We start from the raw sequence: 17,736 nt of genomic DNA on the forward strand, positions 1-17,736 counted from the left end.
GGATGATGTTTGGATAGGGCCGGTCTCACAGTAGGTGGCACCACACATGGAGTGAGCAGTGTGGAAGCCAGATTGTAGATGATCAAGGAGAGAATAGGAGGTAAGAAAATGAAGCAAGTGGGATAATGCAACATGTTTAAGAGTTTAGTGGCAAAAGGCAGGAAGAAGACAGGGCAATAGTTAATGAAACAGGTAGGGTCATGCTTGCTGTTTTTGTATAAATATATAACTGTTGCGTACTTGAATGAGGTGGAAATTTACCAGATCTGTGGGAGGAGTTGAAAAAATGTGTGAATGCTGGGATTAGAGTAGGAGCAAGAGATTTGAGTTGATGAGATGAGATGATGAAAGGGAATAGGGCCTAGTGGTAGAGAAAGAGGAGAAGCTCAGCAGTGACACTTCCTTTTTTGTGACAGAGGGAAAAGAGTCAAGGACAGCAGGTGGAGAGTTAGGAAGAAGTGGGGCTGAGTAGAGAGTCAAAAAAGTGAAGAGGCGGCTTGGGTTAGACTTGTGATTGTTAATTAGTGAAGAAAAGTTGTTTTGTTTAGCCTGGGACAGAACAGAGTCAAACATATTAGGATAAATTTGTAGTGAAGGACGTCTTCATTCATAGGAGTGAGTACATAGATATCATCAGAATCAAGGAAAGAAGGAGAATGTGTGAGGAGGATTTTTAGGTGTCTGTTTTTCTGTTTTAGTGCAGGGTGTATTGCTGTGTTTGGTTAAAGGGCGCACATAGTAAAGGAGTAAATATGAACTGAGAAGTGGAGAAAGGAGAGATGAAGCTACAGTATAGCAATGAAGTTAGAGGCATAATGAGGATGGTAGAGAGAAAAGTGTATTTTGGAAAAAGTGAGGTTAGAGCAAATATAAATAGTAGAGAATGCATGGCAGTGGTATTAGTGGTATTAGTGTTAGTTTAGTGTTGAGAGGTGGGTGAGGTCTAGACACTGGAAATGAAGTTAGGATAAAGGCAAAGTGAAAGATGTGAGAAATAAACAATTTATGAATGGCGGTGCTCTGCAATGTTGATTGCATGTTTGATAGAAGATGTCCTCATGCCCAACTTCATTCAACTCCAGAATAACCCAATGCCACATATAAACAGGCCAGAGGACATTGTAACACCTCACATTGCCACACAGAAATATTCCCAATATATAGGCCAAGCCTACATTTTTATACCACCAACAGGAAGCTATACACCCATCTGATTAACACACTAGAGAGATGGTGTAATTTATCAAACCAATTACAGACAGGCTCTAGAGCATTCACATCAGACGAAGTAGACAAGTATTGTAGAAGATAGTTCAATCTAGCATAACAATTACAGACAGGCATTCACAGCAGACAAGTTGGTTCAAGATGGTTCAATTTAGCATACCTGTGAAAGTGAGGGAGAAGGAATCCATTTAGAGCATGCAAATGAAAATAACTTCTAATCAGATGTAACTAATAATGAAACACCAAAATAACTCCATGCTACTTATAAACAGGCCACTTGCACATAGGACATTGCAGCCCACCGTAATGGGGATTTTCTGCCAAAAACAGCCTGAATTACTGTTTTTGCAACTATCAAATAACACCCGTATGCTCAGATCCACAGGGGTCCTCTATTGACTTAATGAGGCACTAACCTAAATGAATGCCTCGTCCTGTTGATGTGTATCTTCCAAGCTCCATAATGCAGTGTTAAGTGCGGAAAGAGCATCGTGTTCCTTATAACTGCTGTTAGTGCTAATGATATGCAAAAGGGGTGTTGCCCCTAACAACACATAGTTAAGTCATTCCTAACGGTGATACTCCCATCCAATCCCTGAAATATGAAAAGAGAGAGATTCAGGATATATGCTTATTTGGCAAAGTACATTCAAATGATTTCAATTAGCATATATCCCAGGTATCTCAGGTGTGTTCATATTTATGCGCATGTATCCACATGTTATTTAAAGGTTGGTTTGGGGAGGTATTTAAGTCACTTGGGACTGTAGTCAAATTATCTCTCTCTCTCTATCGACGATATGTGTTAATTTCAGGGCAAATACCGTCTGTTAATGATTTTCATAACGGCCTGTTTTTAACCCTTCAGTTAAAGGACCTCTTAGGGAAGTTTAGGTAAAGCAACCATACAAGCTCAAGGGGTCATTTACTTAACAGAAATAAATATGACACTGTTTCTAAAATAACACAATTGGAGTAAGTTAAGGGTTCAGCTCTTTATTACGCCTTGATTTAGCATTTTTCAAAATGTCCGCGATTGGGACCGAATCGTCGATCTACAGATGTACCTGTAACAAGACTTAACGTCTTCGGTGCCATGGTAGTCACAGCACAAAGTATTAACTCTGCAGGGGGTGCTATTCAAGAGGATGAATCCTCTGCGACGTGATCGCGGCAAACACTGTCCCCAGCACCGTGGATTTCTGCTAGTTCGTTCGTGGCGCTGGAGACAGTAAGTGTTACTACATCTGTAGTTAAAATAGAGTTGAACACTTTGACGCAAGTCCACGCCAGCGCTCTCATTTGCCACGTGTTCGCTTTCCCCTGCCTGAGATAAGCACCCGGGGGCAGTGTACCACATAGCGGCAGTGCTCCTTTGTAACGTATACATGTTGTGTCTGGCAGTCCCAGGTTTTCGGTGAGTCGATAATTAAGTATGAGTGTCTTCCTTGCTCCACAAACTCTACTAATTCCAGATATATTTGTTTTAGTTCATAAAAGTCGAAGAGAAAAGTGAAATAAAGTCCTATGGGGGATATTTACTTTAGACTTTTGGCTGTGAAACTAGGGCATGAACTGTGCAAAAAGAAAGTAATTACTAAAGTTAAAAAAAAAAAAATGTAATGATATATTTTCTTTTATATGTTGCTTCCAGGAGCCCAAATTACGTGAGCAGTTGGAGGTGGGGAACTTTGGAGGACGGTTGGAGTATCGCATGTTTACGGTGGTTTACGGACCAGACATGGTTAACATCTCATACTTGAACTTAGTCGCATTTCAAGAAGAAATCGCAAAGGTAACGTAGAAACATGAATATTGAAGTGCTGAGTACATAGCAGAGCATTGCAAATCCCTCTATGGATAGTCCAAATACACCAGGGTTAAAAAGCAGGAAATCTTCACACTGATACAGGTGTTACTGTATAACCATACATACAGGTTTTACTGTATAGCCATACATACAGGTGTTACTGTATAACTATACATACAGGTGTTACTGTATAACCATACATACAGGTGTTACTATATAACCATACATACAGGTGTTACTGTATAACCATACATACAGGTGTTACTGTATAGCCATACATACAGGTATTACTGTATAACCATACATACAGGTGTTACTGTATAACCATACATACAGGTGTTACTGTATAGCCATACATACAGGTGTTACTGTATAACCATACATACAGGTGTTACTGTGTAGCCATACATACAGGTGTTACTGTATAACCATACATACAGGTGTTACTGTATAGCCATACATACAGGTGTTATTGTATAACCATATGTAACGGAGTTTCCCTGGCCCAATCTCATGTTGGCCCTAGCACGGGGAAACTGACTCTGGTTACAAGGCATAATAGTGTGGTGCACCTGCTGGTTTACAGGACTCCTGTTTCTCCCGCTCAATGTTATGGGGAATGTGAGGACAGGCTTCTGGGGACATACCCAGTACGTACTCACGGTGACAGCGCCTCCATCTTTTGCAGGCCCCAGGATATGGGGTGGAATCCCTGGAATACAACGTCCCACTCAGGGATGAGAGATTCCAGTCTCACAACTGCTTCTTTATAAATCAGGAACACTTTATTGCACCAACAGCATACACTGGAGCAGCATACACAGCAGTACAGGAACACAGGAGTTCTCCTGCAGGATGGACCTGGCCATACACTCCCAGTCAGGGCCCTGGAAACAGGCCTAGCTCTTCCACTACCCCTTATCAGAGTAGTGGGAACAGTCTACCCGCCTCTCCCCTAAGGGAAGGCCCACAGATTGGCAGAGCCCTGCACAACTGGGTTTGGAGACTGAGCTCCTCTCAGGGTAGGAGCAACTGACTAAATACAGGAAATACTGATCATTATGACAGATCCAACAAGAGCCCGCCCCTGTCCCTTATTGGACACAGGCCTGGCTGCACTGGTTTCTCTGCCTCACTGATCTGCAGTGAGTGGGGAGAACCCATGATTACTCCTGGCAAACCTGCCTTTACCAGGGATTATTGCACAGGAGGAGAAAGAACTATAGCCCCAAAACTACCCAGGGCTACACTCTCCCTCTGGTGGAAACCAATGGTCCCCACTTGGTTCTAAATTTGCTGGTCCTTCATGTAGGTGAACAACGTGCACAAAAATACAAAATGACATAAACAGATACACAGTTAATATGGTCATTACAGTCCAGGTTATATACCCACCCACCATGGATAACTTAACAACGTAACTAGGATTACTCCCTTATGGTGGCCAGGGCTACACATACATTCAGGTTTTACTGTATAACCATACATACAGGTGTTACTGTATAACCATACATATAGGTTTTACTATATAACCATACATATAGGTTTTACTATATAACCATACATATAGTTTTTACTGTATAACCATACATACAGGTTTTACTGTATAACCATACATACAGTTTTACTGTATAACCATACATACAGGTTTTACTGTATAACCATACATACAGGTTTTACTGTATAACCATACATACAGTTTTACTGTATAACATACATACAGGTTTTACTGTACTGTATAACCATACTACATTAGTTACATAATGCTACATTATCAGTAATGCTGTACTCACTAAAGTGAATAACTTAATGTTAAGTACTATGGGAAAAGGAGGGGGGTGGAGGAATGGGAAAGAAGGTACTCCCGCGTCAGCCTCGTAATTGTGAGTATGAACTGAGGTGCAATAGGGATAATAAGCACATAACAACAATGAAAGAAAAGAGTCCCTGTAGAATGCACTCACAGTATAATGGATTGTGTAATGAGTTAGATAGAATAAAACATTTTGTTTGTAATAATTAAAAATGGTGGAAATAGGATCGGTAATAAATCTGTGACCAATCCCAATAGACAACACACTAATTATAAACACACATAATAGTAAAAATATATTGATGGGAGTCTTTAGACAGGTATATATTACCAAGTCTATATACTATTAATAGGCAAATATCCTTATAGACTTCCCTTTGTATTTCAATATATGTTATCCACAAGGGACAGTAAGTAATCGACTGTTACAGTGTTGTTTATGTGTGTTTATAATTAGTGTGTTGTCTATTGGAATTGGTCACGGATTTATTACCGATCCTATTTCCACCATTTTTAATTATTACAAATAAAAGGTTTTATTTTATCAACTCATTACGCAACCATTATAGTGCGAGTGCATTCTACAGGGACTCTTTTCTTTCTAACTTAATGTTAGTATACACTTTTCAGATACCCCCACTTCAGCTAAGTAGTATAAGTAGTGGTGCTTAGAGGGGCTAGATTGGTATAGGACCGGAGATGGACAGAACCCCTATGTAGCACTCTGTTACTAAGTGAGATTATGAAAATATTAAAACATGATTTATTCAAAACTTCGTTAAAACAATGGGGTTTAAAACAATAATTAAATAGGTACCAAGCACTGTATAGACTCTTGGGGTAAATATACAGCGCTTGGTACCTATTTAATTATTGTTTTAAACCCCATTGTTTTAACGAAGTTTTGAATAAATCATGTTTTAATATTTTCATCATCTCACTTAGTAACAGAGTGCTACATAGGGGTTCTGTCCATCTCCGGTCCTATATCAATCTAGCCCCTCTAAGCACCACTACTTATACTACTTCGCTGAATCGGGGGTATCTGAAAAAGTGTATACTAACATTAAGTTAGAAAGAAAAGAGTCCCTGTAGAATGCACTCGCACTATAATGGATTGCGTAATGAGTTGATAAAATAATTTTTTTTATTTGTAATAATTAAAAATGGTGGAAATTGGATCGGTAATAAATCCGTGACCAATTCCAATAGACAACACACTAATTATAAACACACATAAACAACAGTGTAACAGTTAATTACTTACTGTCCCTTGTGGATAACATATATTGAAATACAAAGGGAAGTCTATAAGGATATTTGCCTATTAATAGTATATAGACTTGGTAATATATACCTGTCTAAAGACTCCCATCAATATATTTTTACTATTATGTGTGTTTATAATTAGTGTGTTGTCTATTGGGATTGGTCACAGCGGTAGACAGCGCTTGGTACCTATTTAATTATTGTTTTAAACCCCATTGTTTTAATGAAGTTTTGAATAAATCATGTTTTAATATTTTCATCATCTCACTTAGTAACAGAGTGCTACATAGGGGTTCTGTCCATCTCCGGTCCTATAACTTAATGTTAGCCCAGGTTTACGCCCCTTGAATGCATAGTGTTAATTAAAACGGATATTCATGAAAATCATATTCAAGTGATATGCAAATGAGATGTTTTCATAAGCCCACCGTATTCATTAAGCTCTGTTAAGATTAATGTAGACAAATAATGTTATGTAATTTAATATATAATAAATGTAATACATAAACCAGGGGTTAGGTATGACTTATGACAAAATGAATACCAACAACAGTACATAAATGTTCATAAAATAAACTTTTGCCCACTTTTTATATATTAAACCCTAGACACTCAAGTAGCCAGCTAGTCATGGGTAGCTAGCCACTAAGGGCTACAAAGGCGTTACTATACGCCCTCCCTTAGCCCTAACTACCCCTCTTGCATGCCATAGAGGCTAGTCTGGATCTCATTTGTCCCCATGCGGCACCTACCTCAATCAATCACCTTCAACACCCAACCCTAACCTAATAAGCCCACACCCTTTCTACAGGAATTGCTTGCAGCCCTATTAGCAAAAGGTGGCAAAAACTACAAAAAACAATTCAGCATACAAATAAAATAAAAAAATTTAAGTGATCACTTGACACCATGAGTGCCAATGAGGCTACTTCTCTCAACGAGGGCCTAAGTAGTTTAATTGGCACCAAAGGGGTGAATAAATAGTTAAAGCCACTTACCCCATCCACGGAGCGGTCCCCTATGATCTTCAGGACCCTCAGAACTAATCCACAAGGATAATCCTATGGGCCGTTGCCCAACCATATCCACCCTGTCCTAAAAAATATTAATTCACTTGTGTTTAAAAAAATATTTCACTCTTTGGCACTTGACTGCCCCTAACTCCGCCACCATCACCACCATAAAATTACCTGCAAAACTGAAATGAGGCCTAATCCAGGGCCGATTTACCTAAATCCAATCTGATACCATCCTCGCCAAAAATATAACCATCTTCAATGTTGATTGAAGCCATCGATCATCAAGCCAGCACATACTTGAAAACGAGAGGTAACTCTCAATGTATGTTTCCTGGTAAAACATTTTATAACTGAATAACTCTATCCTCAGTCAATTGCTTGAAGAATAATCATCAGCGGTTATTTCTTGTACAAAAGTCTTCTTTCTTCCTTCACAAACGGAGGCCCCATCCTCATGGTCCTTTCTCCGCCACATACTGACAGGACACTTAAATAGTGCCTCGACAACACATAATACGTATTTAGTGACCACGTATTATTTGACCAAATATGTTGCTTTACTAAACACATACTGTACGTAGTCACCACTCTTATAGGTAACAATGAGTGCTGTTATTTTTGCATATAATTGTTAGGGGATACAATAATGTTATTTTTTTCTGATTTACAGAATGGGGCTTAGTGAATATAGGCCTCAATGAGCTTCTCTATGTCCATACATGCAATCTAAGTGTTGGAGGTTTTAACTAGAGATATGTAACATTTACTGTAGCAGAGGGACCATTTATTTATATACCTACTAAGAGAATCACCTATACTCCAGGTGGAGAGATACCCGAGAACATACCTGGGGAATATATACTTTGCATATTTAAATTAACTTATTTCTAGTTATCTGAAGTGCATTCACAGGTATCTTTCTGCATGGAGTTTAGGTAACTATATGGGCCTTCTACTAAACAGGAATAGTTTGTGTGATCATTTATAAAGTGAAACAAAACAAAAATATACACAGTAGATCACTTACAAAATTAATACGGAGGCTTTATAAAAAGTTGATTTTAAAATTACTATGTTTAGAAATGTCGTTTGAAACAATTGGTGATTTTGAAAGAAGTCTTCAGGAACTGTTTAGTAAGCAGTGGAACAATGTTTCAGAATATTATTGTGCAACTGTTATTTAATGTAGAATTAAAGTCTGTATATATATATATATATTTTTTTAAACAAACACAGCTGGTTAGTTTATTTTGTACAGCATATCTATTTAGAAATAAACCAATAATATAAGATGCTATTTTCAAATGTCTTCTTTGTATTGATAATACTAGCTACTGCTGTTATTTAATTTATTCTGCAGAATATGTTGGTTTATTAGAAATAAATTATAAAAAAAAATTATGACCTAATTAGTTGGAAGAAATGTACAATACTGAACGGCCCTTCAGCTGGGCCAACAGGCCAAATGTGGCTCTCAAAGGGCTTTGATGTGGCCCTTGGACTCTCAGCTGCCCAAGCAACAAATATGAAATTATTTGGAGCAAAGTGCAATTTTTAACACTAAAACCCACTTGGAAGTTAAGGTCACGTGTGAATGTGTGTGTGTGTGTGTGTGTGTGTGTATATATATATATATATATATATGTAGCCAGGTCACCTTTTTCTCCCATCGACCCCCCAGGCAGCCTCCGTGGCCACGGACGCTGTCGGGTACTGCCAGAGGCCAGAGGCAGACCCGACGACCATTCCGGAGGGTGGGGGCCGACGAGGGAGCTCGCCGGAGTGCAGGAGATCTCCGGCGGCTCTTGCACAGGGCGCCGCCATGTTGCGCCGGTTCGCGCATGCGCAGAGAGTCCCTGGCGGCCCGAGATAGTCGCGCATGCGCAGAAGATCGCGCGAGGGCAGGGAAGAATCGCGCGAGAGTAAGGATAGGTAGGGAGATGTTGTGGCGGCCATTAGGAGCTAGTGCAGGCATAGGGAAGGCGCGCACGCGGCCCCAATGTAAGTACAGCCTCCACGGGACTACAACTCCCATGAGGCTTAGGGCCAAGCACCCCAGGTGCTTCATAGGAGCCAATAGGGCTGCAGGACTGCCAGGAGAGCAAGTGGATACATTTCGCGGGCAAAAGAGCACACTAGTCAGTCATAGACCGGAGCAGCCCAGGGAAGGAGGTAGGGTACAGGAGTCGGGGACTCCCTGAACTAGGCCAGCACCCCCAGGGCCCGAGATAGCTCAGCTTCCCAGTAAGGTGAGTGTTGCCAGGGGCAGCCCTCAGGTTAGGGACCCTGCCACTTACATTAGTGGGAGCTGGGAAAGGAAGGTTACAGTTAGTTGGAGCAGCGGAGCTGAAGGGGAAGGAAGGGTGCAGGGAGTGAGTGAAGCTCCTGCATCGCGTAAGGTCCCCTACACCCCAGGTAGGCCCCAACTCCTCACCAGGTTAGTGGGTAATTTATAAGGGACGGCCCTAGATAGGGAGGTCACCCTTAGGTGTGTAAGGTGCAGGTTTTGCAGTGCCACACCGGGTAATGCTGTGCGCACTGGCAAATAGGACTGTGTGTGTTGTTGTCGCTGCATGTACTGGGCGCAGTGTGTGCAGCGTGTGTGGGAGTCTGCAGGCTGACTGTGAGAGCTGTGTGTCTGCTGCAGGCTGGTAGTACTAGCGAGTTAGGAGCTAGTGGTTAGTGAGGTTTATGGACTTGGGGTAGTAGGGGAGGGGGGTAGGTTATTAACCCCGCAGGCCCTAGGAGTTTCCCCCAAGTCACCTCAGGTTGCGGTACATCAGGGACAGGCCCTAGGTTTGGGTTCCTGTCACGCTACTGCCCGTTAGAGAGATAGGGATTCAGCGGCGGTTGCTGTTCCCGTGAAGCGGTTGGACCCACGTTGGGGTTCTGGAGAATATCACCTGGATAGGATCAGACGGATGCATCGCACGTCTGACCCTTTGAGAAGATTGTTGCAGGCCCGAGCACCGGAGTGCTCGGCATGTAACTTTGAATCCTATGTGCACCAACATGCCTAGTAGTTCTTAGTGACTGTGCAGTCACCCACGACCTCCGTAGGAGTACGGGACATTGGGTGGGGATTACCGGACACTGGGTGGGAACACCAGACATTGGGCAGAAGGTGATACGGTTATAGCATAAGGTTATGATGTTGTGTAATGTCTTACATGTGTGTTAGTAAAGTGTTTGTTCATTCAGTAAACCTGTTATCCATAATACTGGTGTGTGTGGTTTCTGAGTGGGTTCCTATGTTAGGGTCATTCTACATTTCCATAGAATCCTACATAGGTGGAGGCGCTGAAAGAAGAAACGTTCCAGAGGATTCACCCCAGGCTCTCACTAGCGGAGGCTCAGACCTCCTGTGAGCCTGCAGGTATACGCACCACACCGGTAACACCGCATGTTCTACTCACCCACACTATATATGCGATTGGGTGGGGTGGAATACCCGTTACATATATATATATATATATATATATATATATATATATACATGTAGAGGTATCAGTACCGTGTTAGCCGAGCTTCAATAATCAAAAAATAAATAGATGATACCGTTCTGTGGCTAACGAAATGCTTTTATTTGTGCGAGCTTTCGAGATACACTGATCTCTTCTTCCGGCGATGTTACAATGAATGAAGCAAGGATTACTTAAAAACAGTGTCTCTTGGAATGTTATCTGTGCTGGTCCTTCCCCCGATGTGGATGTGTTTTATGGCTAGAGGTGTCAAAGGGTTACTGAAAGCAAGTGAAGAAAGAGTGTGTACAGTATGTGTATAAGAATGAATGGACATGAATATGAATAGACAGCGCTTAATGAAGTAACACACCTGGTTATGATCTGAGAAAAAAAAAGGGGGGGGGGGAACACAGATGACTGATAAGTGACTTCACATAAAGCAATGACAGTGTGAAAAAATGTGTGTGGGTAGTAGAAACTAAGATAATTATAAAAAATTGTGAGATAATAAAAACCTAAAAAATAAACACATGAATATTATAAAATATATGAATGATAAAAGGATTTAAAATAATGTCCAAAGTTCATGGATCAGATCATGTAAGTGATCTGTATCCCAATACTAAATAGACCTTGATGATTGTGATTGTGGATCTTGGCAGCTTCTTCCCTGGGTACAACAAACTCCCAGAAAATACCTATTTGAGAAACAAAAAGAGAAAGAAGCGCCAGATCCTTGTGTAAAATCTGAGAACAAGGTTTTAATGACATGAACTAAGACAATTGCAAACTCACAATATGCCACAAGATAAAAGGTGTTGTATGAGCAAGCTCATGCACCAACATGTCGCCAGACTGCCATCAGAAAGCTCCATCGTAGTGTGTCTTTGTAAGACCTCCCTGCTGCTGGTGTCACCTTGTGCAGATTCCTCCGGCAACCCGAGATTGCAGCCTGCTGTTCCTGGTCTGTGAGAGTCTGTCAACGGAGAGCAACTCAGGACACTTCCTCTCTCACTTTCTGGCGTCTGTACTGCTGGGCACTTCACTTGATCTCCTTAGTTTGCTAGTACCACGTGACGCTACGCGTTTCTTCCGACACAGCGGATTTCATCAGAGGATGGACTACAGCCATAATGGCTTGATTTAAATAGTACCGCAGTCCAATGATAGAAATAAATTACATTGATTGCTAAACTGAGTCATCTGTGTTTCACTATAAGTATTGCATTAATAATAATTCAATAACAAATGCATATACTGTAAGACAAATACCAAACATTATATAGAATATTGTAACCTATAAACCATACAAAAGCAATTAAAATACAAAACGAAATATAATTAAAATTGGAATAATAAAAGTGCAATATAAATAACGTGTTATATACAAAAACAAAAAACATATAAATTATAATCACAATAAATCTACTAGTACCTTATATGTAAAATTAATAAAGACCTAACTAAATAACATTAATTAAAAAAAATCTTAAATTAAATACATATATATATATATAGTGTCTGTGAATGTTGTATGGTGATAAGGAATGTGTTAATGGTGATTTATAGCCACTGATTTACTTATACCTTGGGCAATAGAGAAACACAATAATATAGTATATATTGTAACATCTGAAATATCAGAGGGAAGAACAGGCCCAGGGGTCAGATTGACAAGGGCTAGATGGAATATCAAAGAGCCACGGTAATGAGATTGACAGACATTAATCTGCCACCTCCTCACATCTCTAATAAGTGAAAGAGAATGCTTAAAGTGATGCCCATAAAAATTGTGTTTAATTGTGTGTCAATCTGACCCCTGGGCCTGTTCTCTTTCTTTCTGATCCTTGCTCTCAAATGTATATATATATATATATATATATATATATATATATATATATATATATATATATATATATATATATATATATATATATAAATACAAAAGACAAAAGACAAAAATACACAGTGAAATACCTATATATCTCTTGAAAAAAATGGTCATTTAGTTAACCCTTTGGCCAAAGCGTATAAGCCTGCGAGCCACTTTCAAGGCATGATCATAATATCACAGGTCCTAACACTAACTGGTTAAAATCCTTACTTACCTCTATAATTAGGGGAAGGATGGTCCTGGCATTGAACCTGTCGCAACCAGCTGCATGAAAAGAAAACATGCTCACTTGGACAGTGGGGAGAGGCAAACTTCATCATGTTTTGATACTGATCATCACTCTGTATTTTGTATTAGGGCATTTTTATTCTTGTTATATGTCCCAGACTCCCCTTTTGGTCCCTTTGTGGTGATCTGAGGAGTTTGGAAGTGTCCCCCTTCATTTTAGACTTTCTCCTTTTTTTTTTAAGTTCATTAATAAATTGTTATTTTTCACTTTTTCGGTATACCTGTGTGCTCCATTTTGGTACTCTTTTTTTGTTGTTTTCATATTATTATTGTTCCAGGAGCATGGCTGTCTATTGCCAGAGTCATATATATTTGACAACTTTTTGGTAACCATTCTTTTATATTAGGCGTGCATGTGGTATATTGTGTGTTTCTGTCATATATATATTATATATTTATATATATATATATATATATATATATATATATATATATATATATATAAAATGGACATAGCCATGTTAGTTCAGTTGCGATAGTGCAGAATAAATGAGTACTCCAGTATTAGGTGATACCTTTTTTATTTGGACTAACAATACTAACACACACACACACACATATTTATATATACATACATTGAGCAAAAAAGGAAGTCCGCAGCACTCTCCATTGAAAAATGGTAATTTAATAAAACATCAGGCAACATGCTCCAGAAATTATGATTTTTCAACTAAGTGTGCTGCGGACTTCCTTTTTTTGCTGTGCATCTACTGAACTGGCTGGTGTTCCCTGTCCATCTGCGTGCACCTCGACTTCTGTTAAGTATATATTCCCTTTTTTCCCCCTTGGTTTAGAGTTTAATGTATGTGTACACCCAGCGTTTTTCTGTATATATATATATATATATATATATATATATATATATATATATATATATATATAAAATCAAAAAATAAATAGATGATACCGTTCTGTGGCTAACGAAATGCTTTTATTTGTGCGAGCTTTCGGGATAAAAATGATCTCTTCTTCCGGCGATGTTACAATGAATGATGCAAGTAAAAGCTATACTATAAACAGTGTCTATTGGAATGTTATCTGTGCTGGTCCTTCCCCCGTTGTGGATGTGTTTTATGGCTGGAGGTGTCAAAAGGTTCCTGAAAGCAAGTGATGAAAGAGTGTGTATGTGTATCAGTGTGAATAAAAATGAATGGAGAGCCCACAGTATATACAGTGCTTTACAAAAGGTGTGTGTGGAGTGGGAGTGGATATAAATGGTGTGGGTGGGTGTGGAAATGTGAGAGTTAGTAGCACAACTAAAAGTGTGTGTGGATACTACAGTATGTGGTCCCTATTGGTGTATAGGGATGGAAAAACAAGGAGTGTAAGTATGTGTGAGAGACAGCTGTGTGTGCATACATATAGCACAGTATGTACAGACATGGCCTATAGCTCATATATATATATAGCAGGAGAAGAAGGAAATAATTTATAGGGCAATTGGTAAACTTTCATTGAAATAAAAACTCAGACAATGTTGCCGTTAAACACAAAGGTCTGTCCATCAATGTATAACATGTCCGGGTAGCAAAAGGTTGTTATTGATAGAGGGAGATGGACAGACACTTGTGAATTATATATATCGAGATTTATTGGGTACTTTATCATCTTTGGCTACTGTTCATAAAATGTGATTTAAAGAGAGCGTAGTGAGGTTAAAGAGTAATTGAACCAGCAAGTGCTTTAATGTCTAGAATGATTTATTGGAGGGGGTTACATGCAGTAGTTACATAGTAGATGAGGTTGCAAAAAAATACAGAAGTCCATCGAGTTCTGATATTCATCGTATTTTATAGCAGAGCAGTGGCAGTTAGTGAGGAGATATCCCTAAAGATATATTATATTCCTATGTGCTTATTTGGAAGCACTTTACTTATGAGTTGATATATTTGTTATTTTTATATGTTTTGAATATTAAAGTTATCTGCACCAGAGTGTGCTTTTCTACTCTAATATAATACTTCAACATTTAAGAGTTTGCGAATACTCTTCAAGAAAGGCACCCACCACATCCTGTATGGATTAGAACAGGGGCCCTCAACTCAAGTCCTCAAGCCTCCCCAACAGGTCAGGTTTCCAGGATATCTAAGCTTCAGCACAGGGGGGTCAATCAGTAAATTCTTCAGCACAGGTGGCTCAATCAGAGACTCAGTCTTCCACTTAGTCTCTGCTAGAGCCACCTGTTCTGAAGCAGGGATATCCTGAAAACCTGATCTGTTGGGGGGGGGGGGGGGGGCTTGGAGTCTGGAGTTGAGCACTCCTTGATTAAATGATCATTCTAATACCTACTGTAACTGGTATAAATAATAAGGACTCAGGGTTAAGAACCAATTACACTTTATGATCTTTGAATTTATGAATGTGTACTGTATTTGGATTTCTGAGTGCAATTAGTTTTCCCCCCCTTTTTTTTATAGAGTAGTTGGTTTTATCTAGAGGAAGGAAAACAAAAAACCCAGTAAAATATTTGCTAAATTCTTCCTAGATCAGCATCATTCATAGGTTTAAATTATTTGGCATATTCCAGTACACAATTTATTTCTAAAAATATGTCTATTTTTTTTCTTTAAGATATATATATGTTTTGCCATCACTGTCTCCATGGGTAATTAATTCCACATTTTCACTGCCCATAGAGGAAAAAAAGTCCTTTGGTTCTAGTGAAATCTCCTTCTCCCCAATGACAAAGAAAGCCCCGGTTATCTTTAGCACTGTTCTTATTGTCAAAAAGTTCCCTCAAAAGTTCCTTGTATTAACCATATATCAGCTTAAATGGGCTCCATGTGAATGGATATTCCAGGCAAAAGGTGACACATTGTCTGCTCATTTGCATGTCATCTCCCAGAATCCCTGGAAGCACTGTATGCGAGGTGATAATGGTTGAAAGGCAGGGTTGCAGACCTGTCTAAGACATGTGAATGTGCTAACAAGTGATATTCTTTATTGGCTATATGCTAATGGTGGAGGTTTTCTGTAGCCTTTTTCACCCACCATAACGTAAAATATATACTATATATATATATATATATATATACATATATATATATATATATATATATATATATCCTCCCTCGTAAAGGGTTACTAACATGGCTAATTTACAGTCTGCTGGGCCCCACCCGGGTTCCTATGGTGATCCAGATGTCACACAAGAGCGTATTTAAGGAGGAGAGACTGTTCTAGAAGTTTAGGTTCCAAGAGGAGATGAGAAGAGGAGCCTTGGGGAGAGTAGATATGTACTGCTGCGGCACAGTTTATTCGAGCATTTGCCCGTTCTGTGCCGCAGCAGTAGCCTGGCGCGCGCCCGAGTGTGACGGGCGCACGCCGAAGCAGCGGAAGAGCGCCCTCCGATCGGGGCGCTCTCCCTACCGCTGCCGGGTCCGCCGGGTCCCCCGGAACCCCCTGCCGCTGTCCCGCGATCGCGGGACACCAGGGCTCCCTCGGGGAGCCCCTGGACACGCGTGCAGCGGGCGCACGCTCCCGATGACGCGTGACCGCGCGTCTATGACGCGCGGCACGCCGAGGGGCGGCCACTAGCAAGCCGGGAGATTTCCCGGCTTGCGGTACCGACCACACTTCAATAAAGTGTGTCGGTAGTGTAATAATTATAAAGTAATAATATAGACCAGGCCCCCCCTTTTTATTATGTTGTAGATAGGGACAGTACCCCATGTCAGGATCCCCAAAAGACGGTCCTGAATAAGTAATAAAAAGGAATGTGGCATGCCATAGACGGCCTTAGAAAAGAAGGCTCCCGGGTGCCATTGGATCAGCTGTAACTGCGGATCAGCGCTAATATTCCTCAGCAGTCTGTGTGGAAGTGGCAGTTCCCAATCAGGCACCAGGTACTGGGTCAAATAAGAAAGGATTTCCATAGGGACCCAGAGTAATCAGATCAATACCGATGATGGTTCCGAAGCAACCAGGGGGGCCGGGTCCCACACATACTCAGAGCTAATAAGTGAAAGAACCTTCATGTGAGTGTTACGAGTGGGTACTGATGGAAGAACTGTATTCATCTGCGTCTGTTATAAAATCCAGTACAACGTTGTTAACATGTGTATGTGCTTGGGGACACGAATAAATGACTGTTGTACTACAACAGTTCCTGGCACCCATTATTTTGCAACCTTGCTACTGTACATCATCCCCCAGCTGCCTGAATCCAGCCATTAAATCAAGATAACCCATGCGGAGTAGCCATGTAATACACCCCACTGCAATCTCCCTAGAAGCCAGGCAGGGTTATATATAAGTGTATATAATTTAGTGTCATCAGCAGAGATTCATTTTTAAACAAGTTAAAAACCAGTAGCCCCAATACTACAACTTGAGCCACTCTACTCTATCCCAGGGTTAAATGAAATAAAATGGATAAGTCTTCTTAAACTCTATCGCCCAGTATGTCAAAATTATTATATGTAGCTAAAATATTAGCTGTAATAGTAAAGAAAGTAGTATTATCAGAAATATAATATCACATGTTTTGCTGAGATATAGATTAGATGTACTAAAATCGTTAACTCTAAGCAGGCATCATGGAAGAGTTATCTGATAATAATAATGATGATAATGTAACGAAGAAACTGAAAAAGCTGACATTTACTTTTATCTAAACATAGATATACAGTAGTAGGGTGAATATGTTAATAGCATATTATATAATCGTTCACATTATTGTTATAGATCTCTGTTATTATGTAACAAAATGTAGGAGAAACTAGGGCTTTAAATGACACCCTAGAAGCTGCAGATTTAGCAATTTGCTCCAAAAAATTAATACTTTCCCAAAAAAATGTGGTTTGCTGAATGTACGGTAATTTGTGGAAATATTTTTTAGGCTCACCATACTCAGTGGGTGTCATAAAATAAACACAGCTAACAATTACTTAAAATAATTAAATGTACTCCTCAATAAGTTTATTTGGTTTGCGTAATGGAAGTACATGATT

At 39.9% G+C, this 17,736-nt stretch overlaps 1 protein-coding gene across 2 annotated transcripts in view; it reads left to right on the top strand.

Annotated features, from left to right (window-relative positions):
• PLCB1 (phospholipase C beta 1) overlaps window positions 1–17,736 on the top strand; it is an 810,170-nt gene that overhangs the window by 458,685 nt on the left and 333,749 nt on the right. For both annotated transcript variants that reach the window (XM_075596018.1, XM_075596020.1), the window contains exon 4: window positions 2,882–3,022. In XM_075596018.1, the coding sequence (XP_075452133.1) occupies window positions 2,882–3,022 (141 nt within the window). The remainder of the gene's footprint in view (window positions 1–2,881; window positions 3,023–17,736) is intronic.

The sequence above is a fragment of the Ascaphus truei genome, chromosome 4 (assembly GCF_040206685.1).
Source record: "Ascaphus truei isolate aAscTru1 chromosome 4, aAscTru1.hap1, whole genome shotgun sequence".
NCBI lineage: Eukaryota > Metazoa > Chordata > Amphibia > Anura > Ascaphidae > Ascaphus > Ascaphus truei.